This window comes from Drosophila obscura, unplaced genomic scaffold, assembly GCF_018151105.1.
Source record: "Drosophila obscura isolate BZ-5 IFL unplaced genomic scaffold, ASM1815110v1 contig_200, whole genome shotgun sequence".
NCBI lineage: Eukaryota > Metazoa > Arthropoda > Insecta > Diptera > Drosophilidae > Drosophila > Drosophila obscura.
The window spans coordinates 634,473-653,382 of record NW_024542791.1 but is presented as its reverse complement, the minus strand read 5'-3'; the positions used below and the strand labels follow the sequence as shown (position 1 = coordinate 653,382).

Genomic DNA, 18,910 nt, shown 5'->3' with positions numbered 1-18,910 from the left:
ACTACAAGTATATCGGTTTCCGTGGTGTAGCGGTTATTGAAATACAATTTTGTGACTGGCGTTAGTTCCCAATAGTATATCAGTCTCCGTGAAAATACAATTTTGTGGCTCGCGTTAGTTCACTACAAGTATATCGGTTTCCGTGGTGTAGCGGTTATTGAAATACAATTTTGTGACTAGCGTTAGTTCCCAATAAGTATATCAGTCTCCGTGAAAATACAATTTTGTGGCTCGCGTTAGTTCACTACAAGTATATCGGTTTCCGTGGTGTAGCGGTTATTGAAATACAATTTTGTGACTAGCGTTAGTTCCCAATAAGTATATCAGTCTCCGTGAAAATACAATTTTGTGCCTCGCGTTAGTTCACTACAAGTATATCGGTTTCCGTGGTGTAGCGGTTATTGAAATACAATTTTGTGACTCGCGTTAGTTCACTACAAGTATATCGGTTTCCGTGGTGTAGCGGTTATTGAAATACAATTTTGTGCCTCGCGTTAGTTCCCAATAGTATATCAGTCTCCGTGAAAATACAATTTTGTGCCTCGCGTTAGTTCACTACAAGTATATCGGTTTCCGTGGTGTAGCGGTTATTGAAATACAATTTTGTGACTGGCGTTAGTTCCCAATAGTATATCAGTCTCCGTGAAAATACAATTTTGTGGCTCGCGTTAGTTCACTACAAGTATATCGGTTTCCGTGGTGTAGCGGTTATTGAAATACAATTTTGTGACTAGCGTTAGTTCCCAATAGTATATCAGTCTCCGTGAAAATACAATTTTGTGCCTCGCGTTAGTTCACTACAAGTATATCGGTTTCCGTGGTGTAGCGGTTATTGAAATACAATTTTGTGACTAGCGTTAGTTCCCAATAAGTATATCAGTCTCCGTGAAAATACAATTTTGTGGCTCGCGTTAGTTCACTACAAGTATATCGGTTTCCGTGGTGTAGCGGTTATTGAAATACAATTTTGTGTCTCGCGTTAGTTCACTACAAGTATATCGGTTTCCGTGGTGTAGCGGTTATTGAAATACAATTTTGTGACTGGCGTTAGTTCCCAATAAGTATATCAGTCTCCGTGAAAATACAATTTTGTGGCTCGCGTTAGTTCACTACAAGTATATCGGTTTCCGTGGTGTAGCGGTTATTGAAATACAATTTTGTGACTAGCGTTAGTTCCCAATAAGTATATCAGTCTCCGTGAAAATACAATTTTGTGGCTCGCGTTAGTTCACTACAAGTATATCGGTTTCCGTGGTGTAGCGGTTATTGAAATACAATTTTGTGACTAGCGTTAGTTCCCAATAGATGTCTCCGTGAAAATACAATTTTGTGCCTCGCGTTAGTTCACTACAAGTATATCGGTTTCCGTGGTGTAGCGGTTATTGAAATACAATTTTGTGACTAGCGTTGGTTCCCAATAGTATATCAGTCTCCGTGAAAATACAATTTTGTGGCTCGCGTTAGTTCACTACAAGTATATCGGTTTCCGTGGTGTAGCGGTTATTGAAATACAATTTTGTGACTAGCGTTAGTTCCCAATAAGTATATCAGTCTCCGTGAAAATACAATTTTGTGCCTCGCGTTAGTTCACTACAAGTATATCGGTTTCCGTGGTGTAGCGGTTATTGAAATACAATTTTGTGACTGGCGTTAGTTCCCAATAGTATATCAGTCTCCGTGAAAATACAATTTTGTGGCTCGCGTTAGTTCACTACAAGTATATCGGTTTCCGTGGTGTAGCGGTTATTGAAATACAATTTTGTGACTAGCGTTAGTTCCCAATAAGTATATCAGTCTCCGTGAAAATACAATTTTGTGCCTCGCGTTAGTTCACTACAAGTATATCGGTTTCCGTGGTGTAGCGGTTATTGAAATACAATTTTGTGACTAGCGTTAGTTCCCAATAAGTATATCAGTCTCCGTGAAAATACAATTTTGTGGCTCGCGTTAGTTCACTACAAGTATATCGGTTTCCGTGGTGTAGCGGTTATTGAAATACAATTTTGTGACTGGCGTTGTTCCAATAGTATATCAGTCTCCGTGAAAATACAATTTTGTGCCTCGCGTTAGTTCACTACAAGTATATCGGTTTCCGTGGTGTAGCGGTTATTGAAATACAATTTTGTGACTAGCGTTAGTTCCCAATAGTATATCAGTCTCCGTGAAAATACAATTTTGTGGCTCGCGTTAGTTCACTACAAGTATATCGGTTTCCGTGGTGTAGCGGTTATTGAAATACAATTTTGTGACTGGCGTTAGTTCCCAATAAGTATATCAGTCTCCGTGAAAATACAATTTTGTGGCTCGCGTTAGTTCACTACAAGTATATCGGTTTCCGTGGTGTAGCGGTTATTGAAATACAATTTTGTGTCTCGCGTTAGTTCACTACAAGTATATCGGTTTCCGTGGTGTAGCGGTTATTGAAATACAATTTTGTGACTGGCGTTAGTTCCCAATAAGTATATCAGTCTCCGTGAAAATACAATTTTGTGACTGGCGTTAGTTCCCAATAGTATACAGTCTCCGTGAAAATACAATTTGTGGCGCGTTAGTTCACTACAAGTATATCGGTTTCCGTGGTGTAGCGGTTATTGAAATACAATTTTGTGACTGGCGTTAGTTCCCAATAGTATATCAGTCTCCGTGAAAATACAATTTTGTGGCTCGCGTTAGTTCACTACAAGTATATCGGTTTCCGTGGTGTAGCGGTTATCACATCTGCCTAACACGCAGAAGGCCCCCGGTTCGATCCCGGGCGGAAACAGGTGTAATATTCTTTTTTGAATTATTTACACTAGAAAAACTAATACAAAAGAGGTATTGTATCTTTTTTCGCCCAGGATTCAAACCGCGGGCCTTCTGCGTGTTAGAACCAATATGTAAATATACAATTGATATCCTCCATCCTTAATATTATTATACATAATTCTCAATTCAATTTTCGAAAATTCACTTAAGGCTTATTTCTAACCACTTCAAGTCAACCACTTGGGATATCATTGTTAATTGCTTGGACACTTACCACTCTCCATGACTTTCTCGTTGTCGTGTGTGATGGCTTCGAATCCCTCCAAACTCGGTCCCGATCCCATTTCCATGGCATTCAATGCGGCCGCAATGGCTTCGTCGTCTGGCCAAACATTCGCACTGAATTCACCTACAAAGAAGAACGAACCAACGGAAACCATTCAGAAATGCAGTAAATTGAAAAACTGTGTAACTAATTTGTAAGCAGAGAGAAACAGCGGCAAACAAAAAATAGAGCGGGAGAGTGACATGGGGAGCACGGCCCTGCCACTGCCACTGGTACTGGCACTGGGCGCACTTGTGTTGTTGCTCTTCTCTGGCGCCAGGCAAATGTCAATTAATAATTTAACAACAACAATTGTCGGATTGTGGGGCGCCTGAAATACGAGATCTTAATTGAAAATAGAAATACAGAGGGCCGTCTCTGGGAAGATATTGGTGGGGCAAAAAGTTCAATAGAGAGGGGATTGGGTTGAGTTGGCTTGGATTGGGGTTTCTTCCCGTATTTTAGCGGATGAGCGTGGGCAAAGTTGACTGCATGTGGGATTCATAGACTGCCAGCTAAACGTGTGTCATAAACTTGGTCAAAAGGCTGTAATTTGCCGCTTCCCTCGAAAACCAGTCTGCCTCCTGTTGCTGCTCCTGCTGCCAGTGCCCCCGTCTCCCAAGCGACTTAAAGACGTCTGCGCGCATCTTTAAGATACTGTTTGACAGGCCTGCCGAGATTACGTCTAGTTCTGTCGTCTGCACGCAATCCAGACTTTCGAGGATGACGCTGACGACTCGTCGGCCCACGCTGCTGCCTAGATGGGGAGGGGGGGGACTTTGTTTCATCCACTTCATTGAGGTGCGAATCGTTGACGCTGGCAGCTCCCGGGGCTCCCACTGGGCAACTTTCATGGTCTGGCTGCATGAAAGGCAGTCAGCGGAAGCAGCTCAGACTCTGTGTCTTAGCGGAAGGGGGGAGACTACACGTCAGAGGAGTGGCAGAGGGGCAGAAAGAGGGAGCGTAGCATTTCCCAGATAAATTTGCCAAAACTAATGAACAAACTTCATACATCATTTGATAAACCAAAATGTGGTTCGGCCTGAGCGGACTTATCAAAACATTATTTATTATTTATGATGCGTCTCATTTCGAGTGGCAGAGACAGAGGCACACACACACACACACACAACACACAGGGAAATGAAATGTGTGTCACTCAACGGGCAATTGAAAACGCGCGCTCTCGCTGGGTGGGCAAAAATCGCCAGCAAAACGCGCACAATTTTTAGCGTAAATCTGTCAAAATGCTGTCCGATGAATTATGCGAGTGCCAGTCCGATAATAAACTGCAATGGCATGGGGGTGGACTGGGAGAAGGCGTGGTATGTTACGGTTACCAAATGCTAATATAGAAAATGAACGACTTTTAGATGATCTAATCTATGTACAAGAATCTATAAAATGAAAGACGGTAAGAACTTTTTTATTTGTTTAATGAATCTATTAAATGCTTTCTTACCTACAAAGAAAAAGTTTCAAACGGAATAAAAGCTAATATCAATTTTATTAGTGGATTTCATTGAGTGGACTATTTTTACACATTTAATAATACGATAAAATCAATTAAGTCAATTTCTAAGACAACATTTTCGAGCATGTTTTCAAATTTCAATATTATTTGTACATCTTACAATATATGCAGCTGTCTTATCAGCTCTGCTGAAACTCTTTGGATTTTTGAAACTCCCCCAAAAACTTTAGCAGCGTATTTAAGGCCTTTGGACTGCACAGGCCACCAGCCCAGTGCACTGACTATGCAAATCCAAAATTGATAAAGACCCAAACATGTCCCCCAAGAGAGTGTTTGACTATCGCTAATTGATTGAGTGCCTTGGCACTTGTCGACTCCATTCGCAGACTGAGCTACGTAATTCCCCCAAAGCGTTGTTGGGGCTAATAATTTTGTGTGTGTCGTTTCGCACACAGACAACACTCTTCGCTTCGGTTGGCAGTTACACAAGCCATCTATCAAAGATTGTGAATGGTGGGTGGAATAGTTACGGGTCTTTCCAAGAACCAAACCAAAACAAAACACAAAAACAGAACAAAACAAAACAGAATAGAAAAGAAAAGAAACGTGACAATCCAGGTGGGTGCAGCAAAACAACAATCAATTGATAGGAAAAGGTAAGGTAACAAATACACTGGGAAAATCACACATATGAGTATTATGCTCTTGAGAAATATTCTCAGCAAAAAAACTTGCAGATTTTTAATTCTTCACTGAGTCTCAGTAAAATTTCTCTCTATTGTATTTTGATTCTTCCTGCTTTATGACGAAAATTCAATCTTTAAAGATTAAAGTCTACAAGTGGTTCCTTTCAGTGTTGGGAAAGGTGCCGGGGTAACTAATTCCTTATGCAGAGAGCAAGGCAAGGCGACAACAACCAACAAACCAACAAACCAAACCCCTCGAGCACAAATTGGAGCACGTGCAAATTGCCTAGCAAATAGCCGCGGCAATCAATCAATATGCATACGATGATGATATAGTTCGAGAGCGAAGCGTCGTTCGGTTCGGTTTGGTTCGGTTCGCATCGCTTCAAAAGATTCGCAATTACGGGGAAATAAAAGCAAATGCCGGCTGCATTACAAATGAATTCAGTGACGGGACAGCCAGTCGGTCATTCAGTCAGAGAGTGAGAATCAATTGGGTGTGGTCTGGCTAGCAGCACCGACTTTTAAAGGGGGGTCTCGGTCGGTCTTGTCCGACCGCTCACTGAACTTTTGCTTAGCTGTATTTTTTTTCCTGTGTCTGTGCTTTTTCTTTCAAGTGTTGCATTAACAGCAAAAAAATACAAAATAAGGCCTGCCGCAGAGTTCCAATCTCGAGTGCAGTTGCAGCAGCAGTAGCCAGACCCAAAACAAAAACATTGCCAACATTGTTGCCACAGATAACAAAATACATAAGTAATGATGAATGCTAAGCGAATGCTCGCCACAAATGAATGTGTGGGTTCGGGTTCATATTCATATTCATATTAAGTGACTGATTGATTGATGGCCCCCACCGACCAAGCTCTAAGGTTTATTTAAAGTTGGTTTCATTTTTTGTGACTAAGTCACACGTTTTCGCCAAATCGCTCAGAGTGGGGGGATGTCAACACAAAGATTGATGGCAGAAATGGGTAAAAGGAAACCCCAAAAGCCAAGACTATCTATTGGGGAAATCAAAAGTAGTTTCGCTGGAGAGGTGATTGTAGAGTGGGGCCATTAACAGAGTGTGGGAGAATTGCATATGCGAGTATGTAAATTAAGAGGAACTTTCAAAAGATTTTAAGTAGGGGAAACGTTTAATAAAATATGATAGATGTTGTATGCACATCAGATAAAATAGTTTAATAAGATTATATTCAGCTTTTTTTTAATATTTCCTCAATTTAAGAGGAGTTTTTTTTTTGGAGCTGGCATTAATAGTAGGTATTTTTAACGAAGTTTATGAAGTGTAAATTAATGTATAAATTGTGTATTTAAATTACCATGGAGCTGACTTTTTAGGGGAGATATCTAAAGGTTAGATACGGTTTTTAAATTTGTAAAAAATTGGAAAACATTAAAACAAACCTTAAAATATCATGCAGAATATCCCCTTTCAAAATTCTGATTTAAAAAAAATTGAAAATCCTATTAAATCAACTACCAAATAATATTTTGTTGGCTTTAATGTTTTAAATATTTTGAAAAATTCGCATTAGAGCGTTGGGTGCACCATCATCAATCTAAATCAAATTTAGAACCAGCATAAAATTACGTAACTTCCAAAATAACACATGATTTTATACCCCGCAAAACCATTTAAATTCGTATCCAAGCACCAAAAAAAAAAAGAAAAGTATCCTCTATGGGATACCAACGACAAACCCCTAGCCAGGCGGAAAGACTCCCGAAATTGGGTCAACCGACAGAGTGCTGGCACTTTTCTAGCAATTAAAAATATGATATTTTTTTGTTCGTTTTGCTTTTAAACTAAATTCAGCAAAAAGTTGCAGTCTCTGCTTTAAAATAGATCAAAGTGAATATTATTTTACGGATTTCTTCTGGGTTTTTTTTTTCGTGAGGAAATTATGCATTGAGAGTGGGTTGGCAGCGGGCACGGGAGTGCCGGCGGATGCGTGAGTGGGACATGGGGGTCCAAAAATAACATTCCTGGCCGCGGCAGCGAATGTGGCCGCGGCCAGAGTGCAGCAGCAGCCGCTGTGGAGTTGTGGATTCTGATTCTGTCCATCAACGCGCCGAGTCTATGCTAAATGAGCTGCACCCCGCTGCTGCTCCTCTGGGACTCTCGGACACCCTCCATCGGGGGCGTGTGAACATTAGTCAAAACTGCGTAAATGAAATCAATTAAAATTACGCATAGCACACGAGACGCATTCGGAATGGAAATCAGTGCCCCCAGCCCAGAGCCCCCAGTCGGAGAGCCCCCTCAGACCCTCACCGAATGTGTTTACACATTCGGCCTACGCGCTCTGCATGGCCTAATGAAGGCACGTACATCCCCATGCATCCCTAGGGGTACGGTACGATCCAAACCGTAGCCGAGTGCAATCCGTAATGGCCAACAAGAGGAAGGAGGTGGAGGAGGAGGAGGAAAAGCAGGAGAGTGAGTGCCACTTCAATTTGTTTACAACAAGTTGGACCCGCTGATTGCAGCTGGGCCATGCAGCATTGCAGCCTCTCATCTCCAGCCTCTGCAGCATTTTTCTGCTTAATCATATTGCTTCGGTTCACAATGCAGCCTTAATTTTCGTTCGGATCACGCCAGAACAAGACAAAAAAAAAGAACAAAAATGAAGAAAAACGAACCCAAATGAGAAATGAAAACTCATCGTATAATAGCACTGTCAATGGGCACTGTCAGTGTTCGGGGCCCCCAGGTGTTGGCTGGGGTATGGATGGGGGGAATCCTCACTTCAATTTGGGCCGGGCCGGGCATAAATGCACCATAATGATCTCTCGCCTGGAAAGAATGGCCGCAAATTGCTGAAATCACATCAATTTGTCTACAGCAGCGTCAGAGAGTCAGAGTCAGAGAGCCCTCCCAAAGAAAATAGATCGTTCCATCATTAATCGCACTTTTGTTTTCTCAAATAACTTAATACAACTCTCCAGAGAAAAGGTAGTAGATGAGGAGATTGGCCTAATGAAGAAGCTTTTGGAGTGCTTTGTTGATTGATCCACATATTTGGAATGCATAAAGCAATTTGTTTCTTCTGCGGGCACTAGACGAATGATAAATTAATGCATAAATACAACAATCAAGCTAAAATTTGAAGGAATGTTGTTCAGCTTTCTATCTTTGGGAATAATTCAATATCTGTAAGAGCTATTTATCTTTGTTTCGATCACTCCCTTGATCCATCCATATTTTCTGTATACATTTATCAATGCATCTTTTTGGCTATCATATTCAACATTAATCTGTTGATTAAAAATATTACACAATGGCTACAACAGACGAATTACAGCATATATTTTATCTTACAGCTTACATGCAAAAATTCCTTCAAGAATAAAAAATCTATGTAATAATAAAGAATATTCATGATAATTTTTCCTTAACCTTTCCATTAATCCTTCCCTTTCCATATATTTTAAATAAATTTTCAAGTTTAAGAACTTTATTCTTTACATCTTATTTTTTTTTGTATCATAATTATTATTTATTTCGATGCGCACATATTTACCGTACTAAATCTGGCAATCAATCATCTATCATAAATACAGAACATCCAGAATGCAATTCGGCAAACGTCTTTTGTTATTATTTATGGCTTTATGGTTTGGCTTTGTTGGTTTTTCCTATTTCAGACGAATGTGCAACTCGATGCCCACCCAGGGCCACCACCTCGATTCATGCCACGTCGTGTTGCCAGACCCCTCTGACAGGCGCAGTCATGCATTTATGATGATTATTTATATAATCAGATGTGTACGCATGTATTTTCCCAAATATTTTTCAACATTTGACTGACGTTTTGATTTGTAATTGAAAAACGCAGCCGCATAATTTTTCAGCTTCCTTCATCTTTGACGCAGTTCAACATTTTGGGTGGTCCTAGATGCCCCACCAGGCAGGCCATCGTAGAGATGTGATGTCTCTGGCCATAGACCATCATTGCCTATGACGTTGGCAAAAGTTTTGCGCAGTTCTCGATTTCAAAGGCCGCTCAGACGACGACGACGACGACGAGTCGGTGCCATGGATCCCACAGTGATCCCAAAGAGGCGGCGGCGTACAGCACAACGAGCAATTTTTCTTGCCGCAATTGAAGATTTCCTGTCATGATGCTCATTATGGGGAAGATTCTATAGAAAACACTTAAATTGAATAATGTCACCCAAAAGCGCTGAAATTGATGCAACCAACCGCGCGCTGAGACGGCAATTTCGTTGGATGCGAGTGGGGATGGAGATGGGGATGGGGATTGGGTATTGGGTATGGTATGGCATGGGGATGGATGGTACAACGGATGCTCAGTCGGTCTCTCACTTGGATGATATGTCAGCAGCCACGTTGGCATGTAATTCAATCTCTCTCTGCCTCTCTTGCTTGGCGTATCTCTCGACTCGAGTATCTCTGCTGAATGCCAAAGTGTGAAGAGGCGCATTTCGGATAAATGTATTGTCTACAATTTCAGCAGGGGACACAACACAACACAAGACAGCAGCCGCAAAACACGCAGAACCAGGAACCGAACAAAAATTGAAAATATGTGCAAGTGTCAGCGGCAAAAGGTACACAGCAAATAGAGATGTACCATTACTGGTTCGTGAGGGGGAGCAGCTTTGATCCCGAAAGTTAGGGAAAACAAAACTGCATCCACAAAAAAAAATATGCAAAAGTTTGCTGCAAATGGAACTTTTAGCTGATCTTTAGAGGGTATAAAGTTGTTGGCTATCACGACATATGTATGTATAATCGTGTCACGCGCACGTCTCCACCTTAAAACACAATCAGACACACAAACACACATACACACACCGATGCATAGATAGAGATGCCCAATGATAAAGACAGCGACGATCTCAATCTGGAGGAGGAGGAGGCCCCTGAAAAGGGTCTCGTCTCTCGTGGTCGGTCGTCATATGAAGTGCTGCCCGCTCGTCTTGCATGCCAACAAGCACAGACACAACACAACACAACACACCGCAGAACCAGAGAGAGAGAAGACTCTGGAAATCGGTATGGAAGGAGGGGGGTTTTGCTTTTGCTTTTTTAGTGCTCTTTAGTTTCGTTTGAGCATCTACATATTTTACTGCTTCTTGCTTTTGCTTCTCCGACTGTGGCTGTCCCTTGGCTGTATTTTTTTTGTTTGTTTTTTGTTTTGGGGAACCTTCAAGGCGCGAGTGTGTCCAAAATAAAAACGACCCAAAGGCGGAGGGGGTGGGAGGCAAACGTACGAGGAGTGGAGAAGAGAAGACGACAGCCGCATTTGAAAAGAGACAACGCAAATCAAATTGTAAAAGTGTTAAAGGCCTGACACATTCGAGTGTTTTGACGCGTCGTCGTCGTCCTCCCCGCCGAACTATAACTGTACGGGATGTATGGGCTTGTACATAGCTGTGTGTCTTAGCATACCTGTCTGTCTGTGTGTGTGTGTGTGTGTGTGTATCTGTGCATGCCATGGTATCACTTTCAAAGACTGTCTGGCAGTCAAGGGCCAAAAGCAGAAGCGAACATTCGCCGACAGCTGCCAAAGAGCTTTTTGTTTTTGTTCAAGAGATCTTCAGAAATTTTCGAGTCTACAATTGTAGGATACAACAGACATGGATGTACCTCTAATATGTCTCCCGAAACACACATTAAAAGTGAGGTAGAAAGGTTATACCGCTTACCCACATTTAATTCCTTTTTTATTATAAAAGAATTAAGTATTAAATCTTTTTGAATTGTAGAAAAGTACGTTTCAAAAATTCTCTCAAGTCTTGTTTTGTACCGGAAGTGATCTACACACTGCAAAAATATTTTTGGTAAACATAGTTTACATTTGAGTAAGAATTTCTGATAGATGAAGTAAAATTAGTTCCCAAACAGGCAAACCAAAACTTAAAGTATGTTTCCCTATATAAACAGCTGTCGATCTGTCAAAAGATTGATAGCAGAAACTATCAAATACATAACAAGCATCAACGAGCATCAAAATGTTAGCAAATTCATGAAATACAGGTATAATAAAATCCTCAAAAATGCCACAAAGATTTATTAACAAACCGAAGCAGCAGCATTCCTTCAACCAGAACATATTTTAAAATGCAAGCGAAATAGAGTTTCCTCGACAAATCAAACCCCCCTGCTGGTATTTCGAATATAAGCATTTAAAATAGTAGCTGAACAAAGTGAAATTTGATATCATTAAACCAAAGAAGGAAGGAAGCAACAACAGCAGCAGAAGCTGTACCAGTTAGATACATCGAACCATGAATAACGTTAACGATCGCGCACCCTCATAAATATCTCTTCGAGATCTCTCGAGCTGAATGTTGTGTGAATGTGTTATGCCACACCAGACTCCTCCTACGCAATCGCTAAAATTCGCATTAAATGCTAATCCAACAGCAAAAGACATCTATGTAGTTAATTGGCCCACAAATTTGTTAATAGCAATGCTAAATCAATAAATACCAGATGGAGTAGAGTATATCAAACTCCCACTCGATCTGGAAATGTTAATTGTTGTGGCACAATGGCCCATTGCTTTTGTTAACCACTGCCAATGGCCTGGCCTCGAGGTATGCGCCGCTCGGGCACAAGAAATTTGTTACGACTGAAAAAAACCCAAAAAAAAAATATATTTAAACTAAAAGAAACACAAAAGGTTGAGCTCGAAAAGTAGAACAAGATCGATGATCGCTGACTCTCGGATTCGATGTGATTTCGTTTGATTAGACAACGAAATGCTCTTTGTGGTTGGAGCCATTGGAACAATGGGGGAGCCTACAACCGAACCGAAACTGAAATTCAAATGCGGCTGTTGTGATTGGAAATGTTTTATGATTTGCCACACGTTGCCATTGAGGGAATCGAAGAGAGATACATAGATAGATAGAAGAGATATTGCTGCTGTGGCTAATTTGCATTCGATGTGGAAGCTGGATAACTGATGATCGTTGTCTAAGCTTTAGACTCTAGAGAAAAGAACAGCTTGAAGGGAATAAGTTGCTTCTATATTCAAAGTAATCTGAGCTCAGGAAATGTCAGGTCAATAAACTGATAATAATCCCTTAGCATTATCGTTTTGAAAATATCATTTAATTCGGCGAAATTCTTTATTTTAACACAAATAAAAAATAAATTTCGATTTAACCTTGGCACTGTATATCGATTTTAAAATATATAATATAATATTTTATATTTATATATATTTATTTATTTATATATTTATATTTTATAATATATTATATATATTCGATATGGGGTGCCAATGTTAAATATAAAAATGATAAAATATAATAAATATAATAATCTATTTTATAGCATATAATATAATATAATATAATTAATATAATATAATATAATATAATATAATATAATATAATATAATATAATATAATATAATATAATATAATATAATATAATATAATTAATATAATATAATTAATATAATAATACTATAATATAATATAATATAATATAATATAATTTAACATAATAAACCAAAGCACAAAATCCCAGTTTATGGGACTTTTTTGATATTTCGTACCAAAAACTGAAAATGTATAATCCTTCCAAAAATAACTTCCTCTTTTTACTGCACTTTAAGTAACGATAAATCTTACTACATATAACTAAATAAATCTTATTTTTTAAATATGGAACATTTTTGTACCATCCCCATAGCAGCCAGGACCCGCATATTGACTGAAAGAATTCCATGTCTCTCAATTTCTGGCATTGCCACCATTATTTGCCAAGCAGGAAATATTATGCAGATCTTCATTTCATTTCGTTTTGATAAACACGAATGCTGCTCGCCCAGACCGTGGGGGAATGGGTCTCGGCATCGGAATGGGGTCTGGTCTCCAGCTGGAGAGGCGAACTTTTGCCCGATGCCTGCCGCCTGATAGCGGGGGACACTCCAATGGCATGGCATGGCCTGGACTTTCCAAGGAAAACTTGGTTATGGCTTGGGGGGCCACAAAGGCCAGCTATGAGGTGGAAGGTGCCATATCACAGTGGGTGTGGGTGTGGGAGTCGGAGTGAGAATGTGGGCGTGCTGCAACATTTTGGGAGAGACAGGGAGAGACGCGCGTGGAGCGTGCCTCATAATTGGCAAAATGTGGAAGAGGATGGCGACGTAGCCGCCTAACACACGACAATTATTTGGGCAATGTGGTAAACGTTCTCTCTTCGTTCTCTTTTTTGGTTTTTGGCTCGGTGGCTTGCTCTCGGGCTGTGGCCGGGCCACGTTGCGGTCGCCGCATAACTTGGCTAACAAGCAAAAAACTGTTGACCAAAAATTAAGGCTCGCAATGCGCGTGCAAAGAGTCACAGAAGCAGACACAGAGAAATGACACATCAGATAAGGCAATATCACCTACCAACAACTCCAGCACCAGCCCCCAGACCCAAAACCCGGAGCCCAGGGAATCCAAGCAACCAAACGAGGTCTCTGCCGCATCCACAGAGAGATATAGAGTGAGAGAGTGAGAGAGAAAGGGAGGAAGATGCCACAATTGATTGCCACAGAACGAACCGAGGCCAGGCGCAGTGGCTGAACAATGCTGCAGCTCGATTTGGAGGCGGCTCCTTCAGGGTCGTTGCACAGCAGCGACGTCTGCGCGTCGTTCCCCATTTGTACTTTGCAATGCAAAAGACGCGACGACGACGTCTCCTCCGCCCGATCCTCTCTTCTCCTGGATCCCCAATGTCGAGTACACGAAGTACAACACAAATTGTGGTGTCGAACATCATGTTCGCCTTTACCCCAAAAGAAACAAGGCACAGCGAAAGGGTAGCCGCGCAGAACGAAGCTGTAGATACTCTTAAATATCTGTTTATTAGATACAGATAGAATTGGACTATGTTTGGAGTGCGTAGATATGGGAAAAGAATAAACTATAAGCAGCCAGCGACAGACAAAGGAGCATCCAACTGGGAAGTAATTGCTAATCTAAAACACATTGCACATATGTACTTGATAAGATAACAAAATTCTGCTTCCTCCTGTGCCAAGGATCAATGAGAAAGCTTAAGTACCCTCCGTAAAGGTATACCAAAACAATGGACCACAAAGACAGACCAACAGAGTAGCAGACTCGTCTGGCTGCGAGCAGCACTTTTCGGGTGGATTTTTGAGGAAAAGTCTAATTGATGAGTGACTGGCAGACTCGCGGTGGCATGTCCTATGGCTAGACACATGCAGCAGCAGCTCATTACCCACTACCCAGCTTGCCTACCCAATGTCTGGCCTGGTCTGGCCTGGTCTTGGCCAGACGACACACAATGGACGCATAAAGCAAGTCGCATAGTCAGGGAGTCACAAACAGTCGCTGGGACTTGTCGTTCCCCCCAGAGACGCTGCTGCGAAAAGATGCCAAAGAGTCGGCTTTGACGCATGAATAAGTAAGCAATGCCAATTTTCAATTTCCAATGGCAATGCCAAGATCACCAAACCCAAGCTGTGGCAGTGACAGTGGACCGTGGGCAAAGGAAAATACCTGGCCATAAAGCAGGAGGCTAACAATCAAATATTTCTGATTTATAATTCCCAAAAGAGATTTATAATTATAATATTTATAATTTATTAAGAGGGAAAACGTGAAAAATTCCTAATATAATCCTGAATCAGGTAAACAAGTTAAAGCGCAGCTGTCGTTTTTGGCTATTTGAACAGTTGGCCTTTGAACACTATTAATGCTAGAGTAGTGCGCTTTTGAGTGAAAACTTTGGGGATAGATCAAACAGATCAAATACGGTTAAAAATACGTGGTTTTTTACAGCCTTACAGCCTAAATAATGAAAATAATGCCTCACTCTCTTGTGAACATTAAGATTCATTCAATGATCCTAAAAAACAAACCAATGCATCGATCTATACACAGTTAAAATGTCACACACTTTCATAACCGTATTTAATTTTATATAAACCATTTCCCAACTACCTACACCTACCACATATAGGAAGTATAGGAAGTACAAAGAGTAATACATCTCCTAACCCTCGCCACACTGTTCGACATGGTGTTAATGCTGCCCCACACACAAAAAAAAAAGAAAAACAGCTAAATAACAAGCGCGACAACAACAAAAGCTCTACGTGACGTTGCACAAAAATTGACGAATATTTTTTTTTTTTTTTTTGGTTGAATTTCTTTTCTTCAGCTTCAGCTTTAGCCCCCAGTGCCACGGGAAGAAATAAATTGCGATCTTTTGTGTGTGTGGGTTTCAGTGTTCATTGTTGTTGCTGTGGCTGTTGCTCTTTAACACTTCACGTGCGAAATAAGGCAGCAGGAAAGCAGCAGCAGCAAAGGCGCGCAGGCAGAGGCACGGAGACGGGGCGGGAGATCCCCAACTTTAAATTAGCTTTGACAAGATAAATGATCAGGCAACGGGGCTGTTAAAAAACGAAATGAGAAATGGATACTCCCTCCTTCTGCGCCTCCCCCTCCATCGCCATCATTTGGCACTCGCATTGCTTTGCCCAAAGTACCCGGTAATTGTACAGTGAGTTTCAAGACAATAATGGCAGTTGATGGGCTGAAAACAAGTGACGTCCCAGGGAGTCTAAAGCTTAGAGGGTTTTGGATCGTTTTGTTGGAAAAAAAAACTAAGCGTTGTTTTTACCTATGATTTTATATATCTCAGCAGTAACTCATAATCTGTATCCTTTAGATCCTTTAGAAGATATTGAATAACGAGAATAATTTGAATTCTTTATAGAAACTTCCCGTTACCGCATGCTATGGGTGCAGAGAAATAGCTCGAGCAAAAGATGTTCTTATTGCTCGTATTACCTAATATTAATTAATTACTATACACCATGAGAAGTACCCGTATTAGAGAATTTCTTTGATTTATTTCCATAGTTGAATCTTGGCAAAAAACATAAAATATTTGTGTTTATATTTATATTTTATATATTTTTATATTTATATTTTATATATTTTTATATTTATATTTTTATGTTGTATATTTATATTTATATTTTATATTTTTTTATTTTTGCTGACCCACACTGTACTATAGACATCTATCCAAGTGCCAACGCGGACTCGAACCTGGACCGCCAGTGACCTCCGCTGGGTACGGGTACGAGAGGGTTACACCTCATCCTTGTTCCCGCAGTGCCCGCACCAGTACCAGAGCCAGTGCCAGTGCCTCATTATGCTCGTCTCAGTTTGCGTCAAGCATTTGGTCTGCTATTTCAATCGGACCGGAAGGGCTGCAGCGCTAAGTATATATAATTTGAGATACTCTGTTGCCCCTCGAAGCAGGTTCCAAGCAATTTACAATTGGCATTGGCATCGAGGCGTCAAAAGGCTTATTAAAAGAAATTTGCAATTGCAACGGACAGCGGACACCAGACGCCAAACGATGGACAGTAGAGAGCGAAAAGAACGAAACGAATGCAGAGGAGAGGAGAGGAAAACCCCAAACGAAGCACATTTCAAATTGCATCCCAAGATGCACAGCTCAAGATTTACCATTCTCGTCTGACGTCGAGCCATTTATGTTATTTTGTGCTGACTCTGTCTCCAGTTCTGTGGCTCCAGCGCAGGCCCTCCTGGCTCCTCCAACTCCAGCTCCAACTCCATCTTCGTCTTCGTCTTGGTCTCCTTCTTGTGCTGCCTTCCACTCTATAAGGCCCGATCGCACACAATCCCAATCCCCCAATCACAATGGGGCAGGCACGAAACTCCACTTTTAGAAGGCACCTTATCTGTGCAACGGCATCATTATTTCACACCAACCCAGCTGAAGGCACAAAGCCAGCCCCGGCCACAGCCACAGCCATAGCCAGCAACAGCAGCCGCCATCAGCCTGGAGATGAAGCTGCAGGAGAGACATCGTCTGTGGCAGGCAGCAGCAGGCAGCAGGCAGCAAAGGGCACACAAACGGCATAAATATTATGGCCAAGCTGCGAACGAAAGCTGCAGCAAGGAGCAAAACGTAAACAGGGCCTATAGAGATGGTCAACGAACAAAAATAAATCACGAGCAGAATTTATATATGGGCAAACACACACAAAAAAGTCTTGAACCAATGCAGTCAGAGGCGCATTTATGGTTTGCTTAAAGGAGCGGCTTCATTATGGCTGTAACTGAAACTGAAACTGGTAACTCTGATTTGGGTTAAAGATTTGAGCTAGTTACGAAAACAATTCGATAATGCCTCCTCTCCCAGTTTAGGCAACACTTTTAGATGTTAGCATAGCAATCTGATTAGCTCTTGTAGATGATAGCTCATAGCTCATGGCTCATAGGGAACTCTAGAGTGTAGAATACACTCATTCATAAGGTTAAAGTATTCAAAACTTTTCGAAATAATATTTAAATAATTTTGGAAGGAAAAAAAAGCTTTTAAATAATGTTTATTTTGGCAAGAAAGGACTATCACAAAAGTACTAGCAACAAAAGTAAGTTAAACATTCTTTTAAAATCTTAAAATTGCTTCCCTTTTGCTTAATATTTTTAATCAATTTTTAAATATTTATTTTTTGTATTTTGCGTGTCACGCACACATCCCTAGACCATACAAAAAGATCTCATATCGAGAACAGTACGTGGACTGGCAATGGCAATGCCATGAAATGCTTAAACATAAATTCAACGAGACGAGGAAGTTGCAAAAAGGAAACCAAAGAGAACTAACCCCCAGTGGAGGAGAAGAGCCGGGACCTAAGCCGGGTCTCCAGTCTCCTGGCGATATGTTCTGGCAGATTAGTCTGCGCCATAGAGCTTCGCACAGCTTCGTGTTTTCTCTTTCTGTCCGTACGGCCAGAGATCCAGATCCACATCTGCCACAAACAGGAAAAAATGCAGCAAAGGAACGAACGAAAAAAAAAAAGAAAATACAGAACAGAACGCAAACTTGCATTTTCCATAGTCCCCATAGGCTTAGCTCTGTTTTTCTGCTGGTCAAGCGGTAGGGCGGGGGTGGTGGACTGCGACTGGGACTTAGCTGATTCCACAGTCGATGAACGATGAACGATGCCCGATGCTGGATGCTGCTGGATGCTCGGAGTGCAGCGCATTGTTCCCTTGGCTTGCAATAAATTATCGATTAGAGTGGGCTGCTGCTGTCTCGATATGGGCAATGGCTGGCTGGTTCAACGACCAGGGTCCAGGCTCTACACAACTTATTACAAAGCAAATTACATAAACGAAAGGTATTCGTTACGCTTTAATGGCGGGTTCAACCCCAATCCATTTCGGGGGGTTCCTAAAAGGTTCACGCCTACACTTAATACATTCTCTCTCTCTCGCTCTCTCAATTCTTCTCTCTCTCTCTCTCTGGCTGGCTGGCTGGCTGGCGGCTGGGTCCTGCAACTGTACTCCAAAAGGTGTGAAATTTGCAGCCTGAGCATATTCCCCAAAGGCCCACAAAAGGCAGCCTCCTGCTGCTGCTGCTGCTGCTGCTACTCCTTGGCGGACCTTGGTGCTGGTGGCACTAAAGCCTTTAATTTAATGCCAAGGCAATTCGCTTGGCCGCCAAACGTGGCTGGAATTTTAAATGTATTTCAACAACAGCCGCAGCCGCAGCCACAGCCACCACAAAACAGCGGACAAAATCTGAAAAACGGCAAACGTAAAGTGTGATTAACGCGTACCTGCAACTCAGACGGGAATCGAGGACGGGCACAGCGCTGGGACCGGCCTTTTTGACACAAAGCT

At 41.4% G+C, this 18,910-nt stretch overlaps 1 protein-coding gene and 1 non-coding gene across 2 annotated transcripts in view; one reads left to right on the top strand and one right to left on the bottom strand.

The window, feature by feature from the left end:
• Positions 1–18,910, bottom strand: part of LOC111073070 (bone morphogenetic protein receptor type-1B) — a 73,443-nt gene that overhangs the window by 34,157 nt on the left and 20,376 nt on the right. Inside the window, exon 2 of the mRNA XM_022365200.2 lies at positions 3,023–3,157. Within this exon, the coding sequence (XP_022220892.1) occupies positions 3,023–3,157 (135 nt within the window). The remainder of the gene's footprint in view (positions 1–3,022; positions 3,158–18,910) is intronic.
• Positions 2,692–2,764, top strand: Trnav-aac. Its single transcript has one exon. It is a non-coding gene; the product is annotated as a tRNA-Val (tRNA).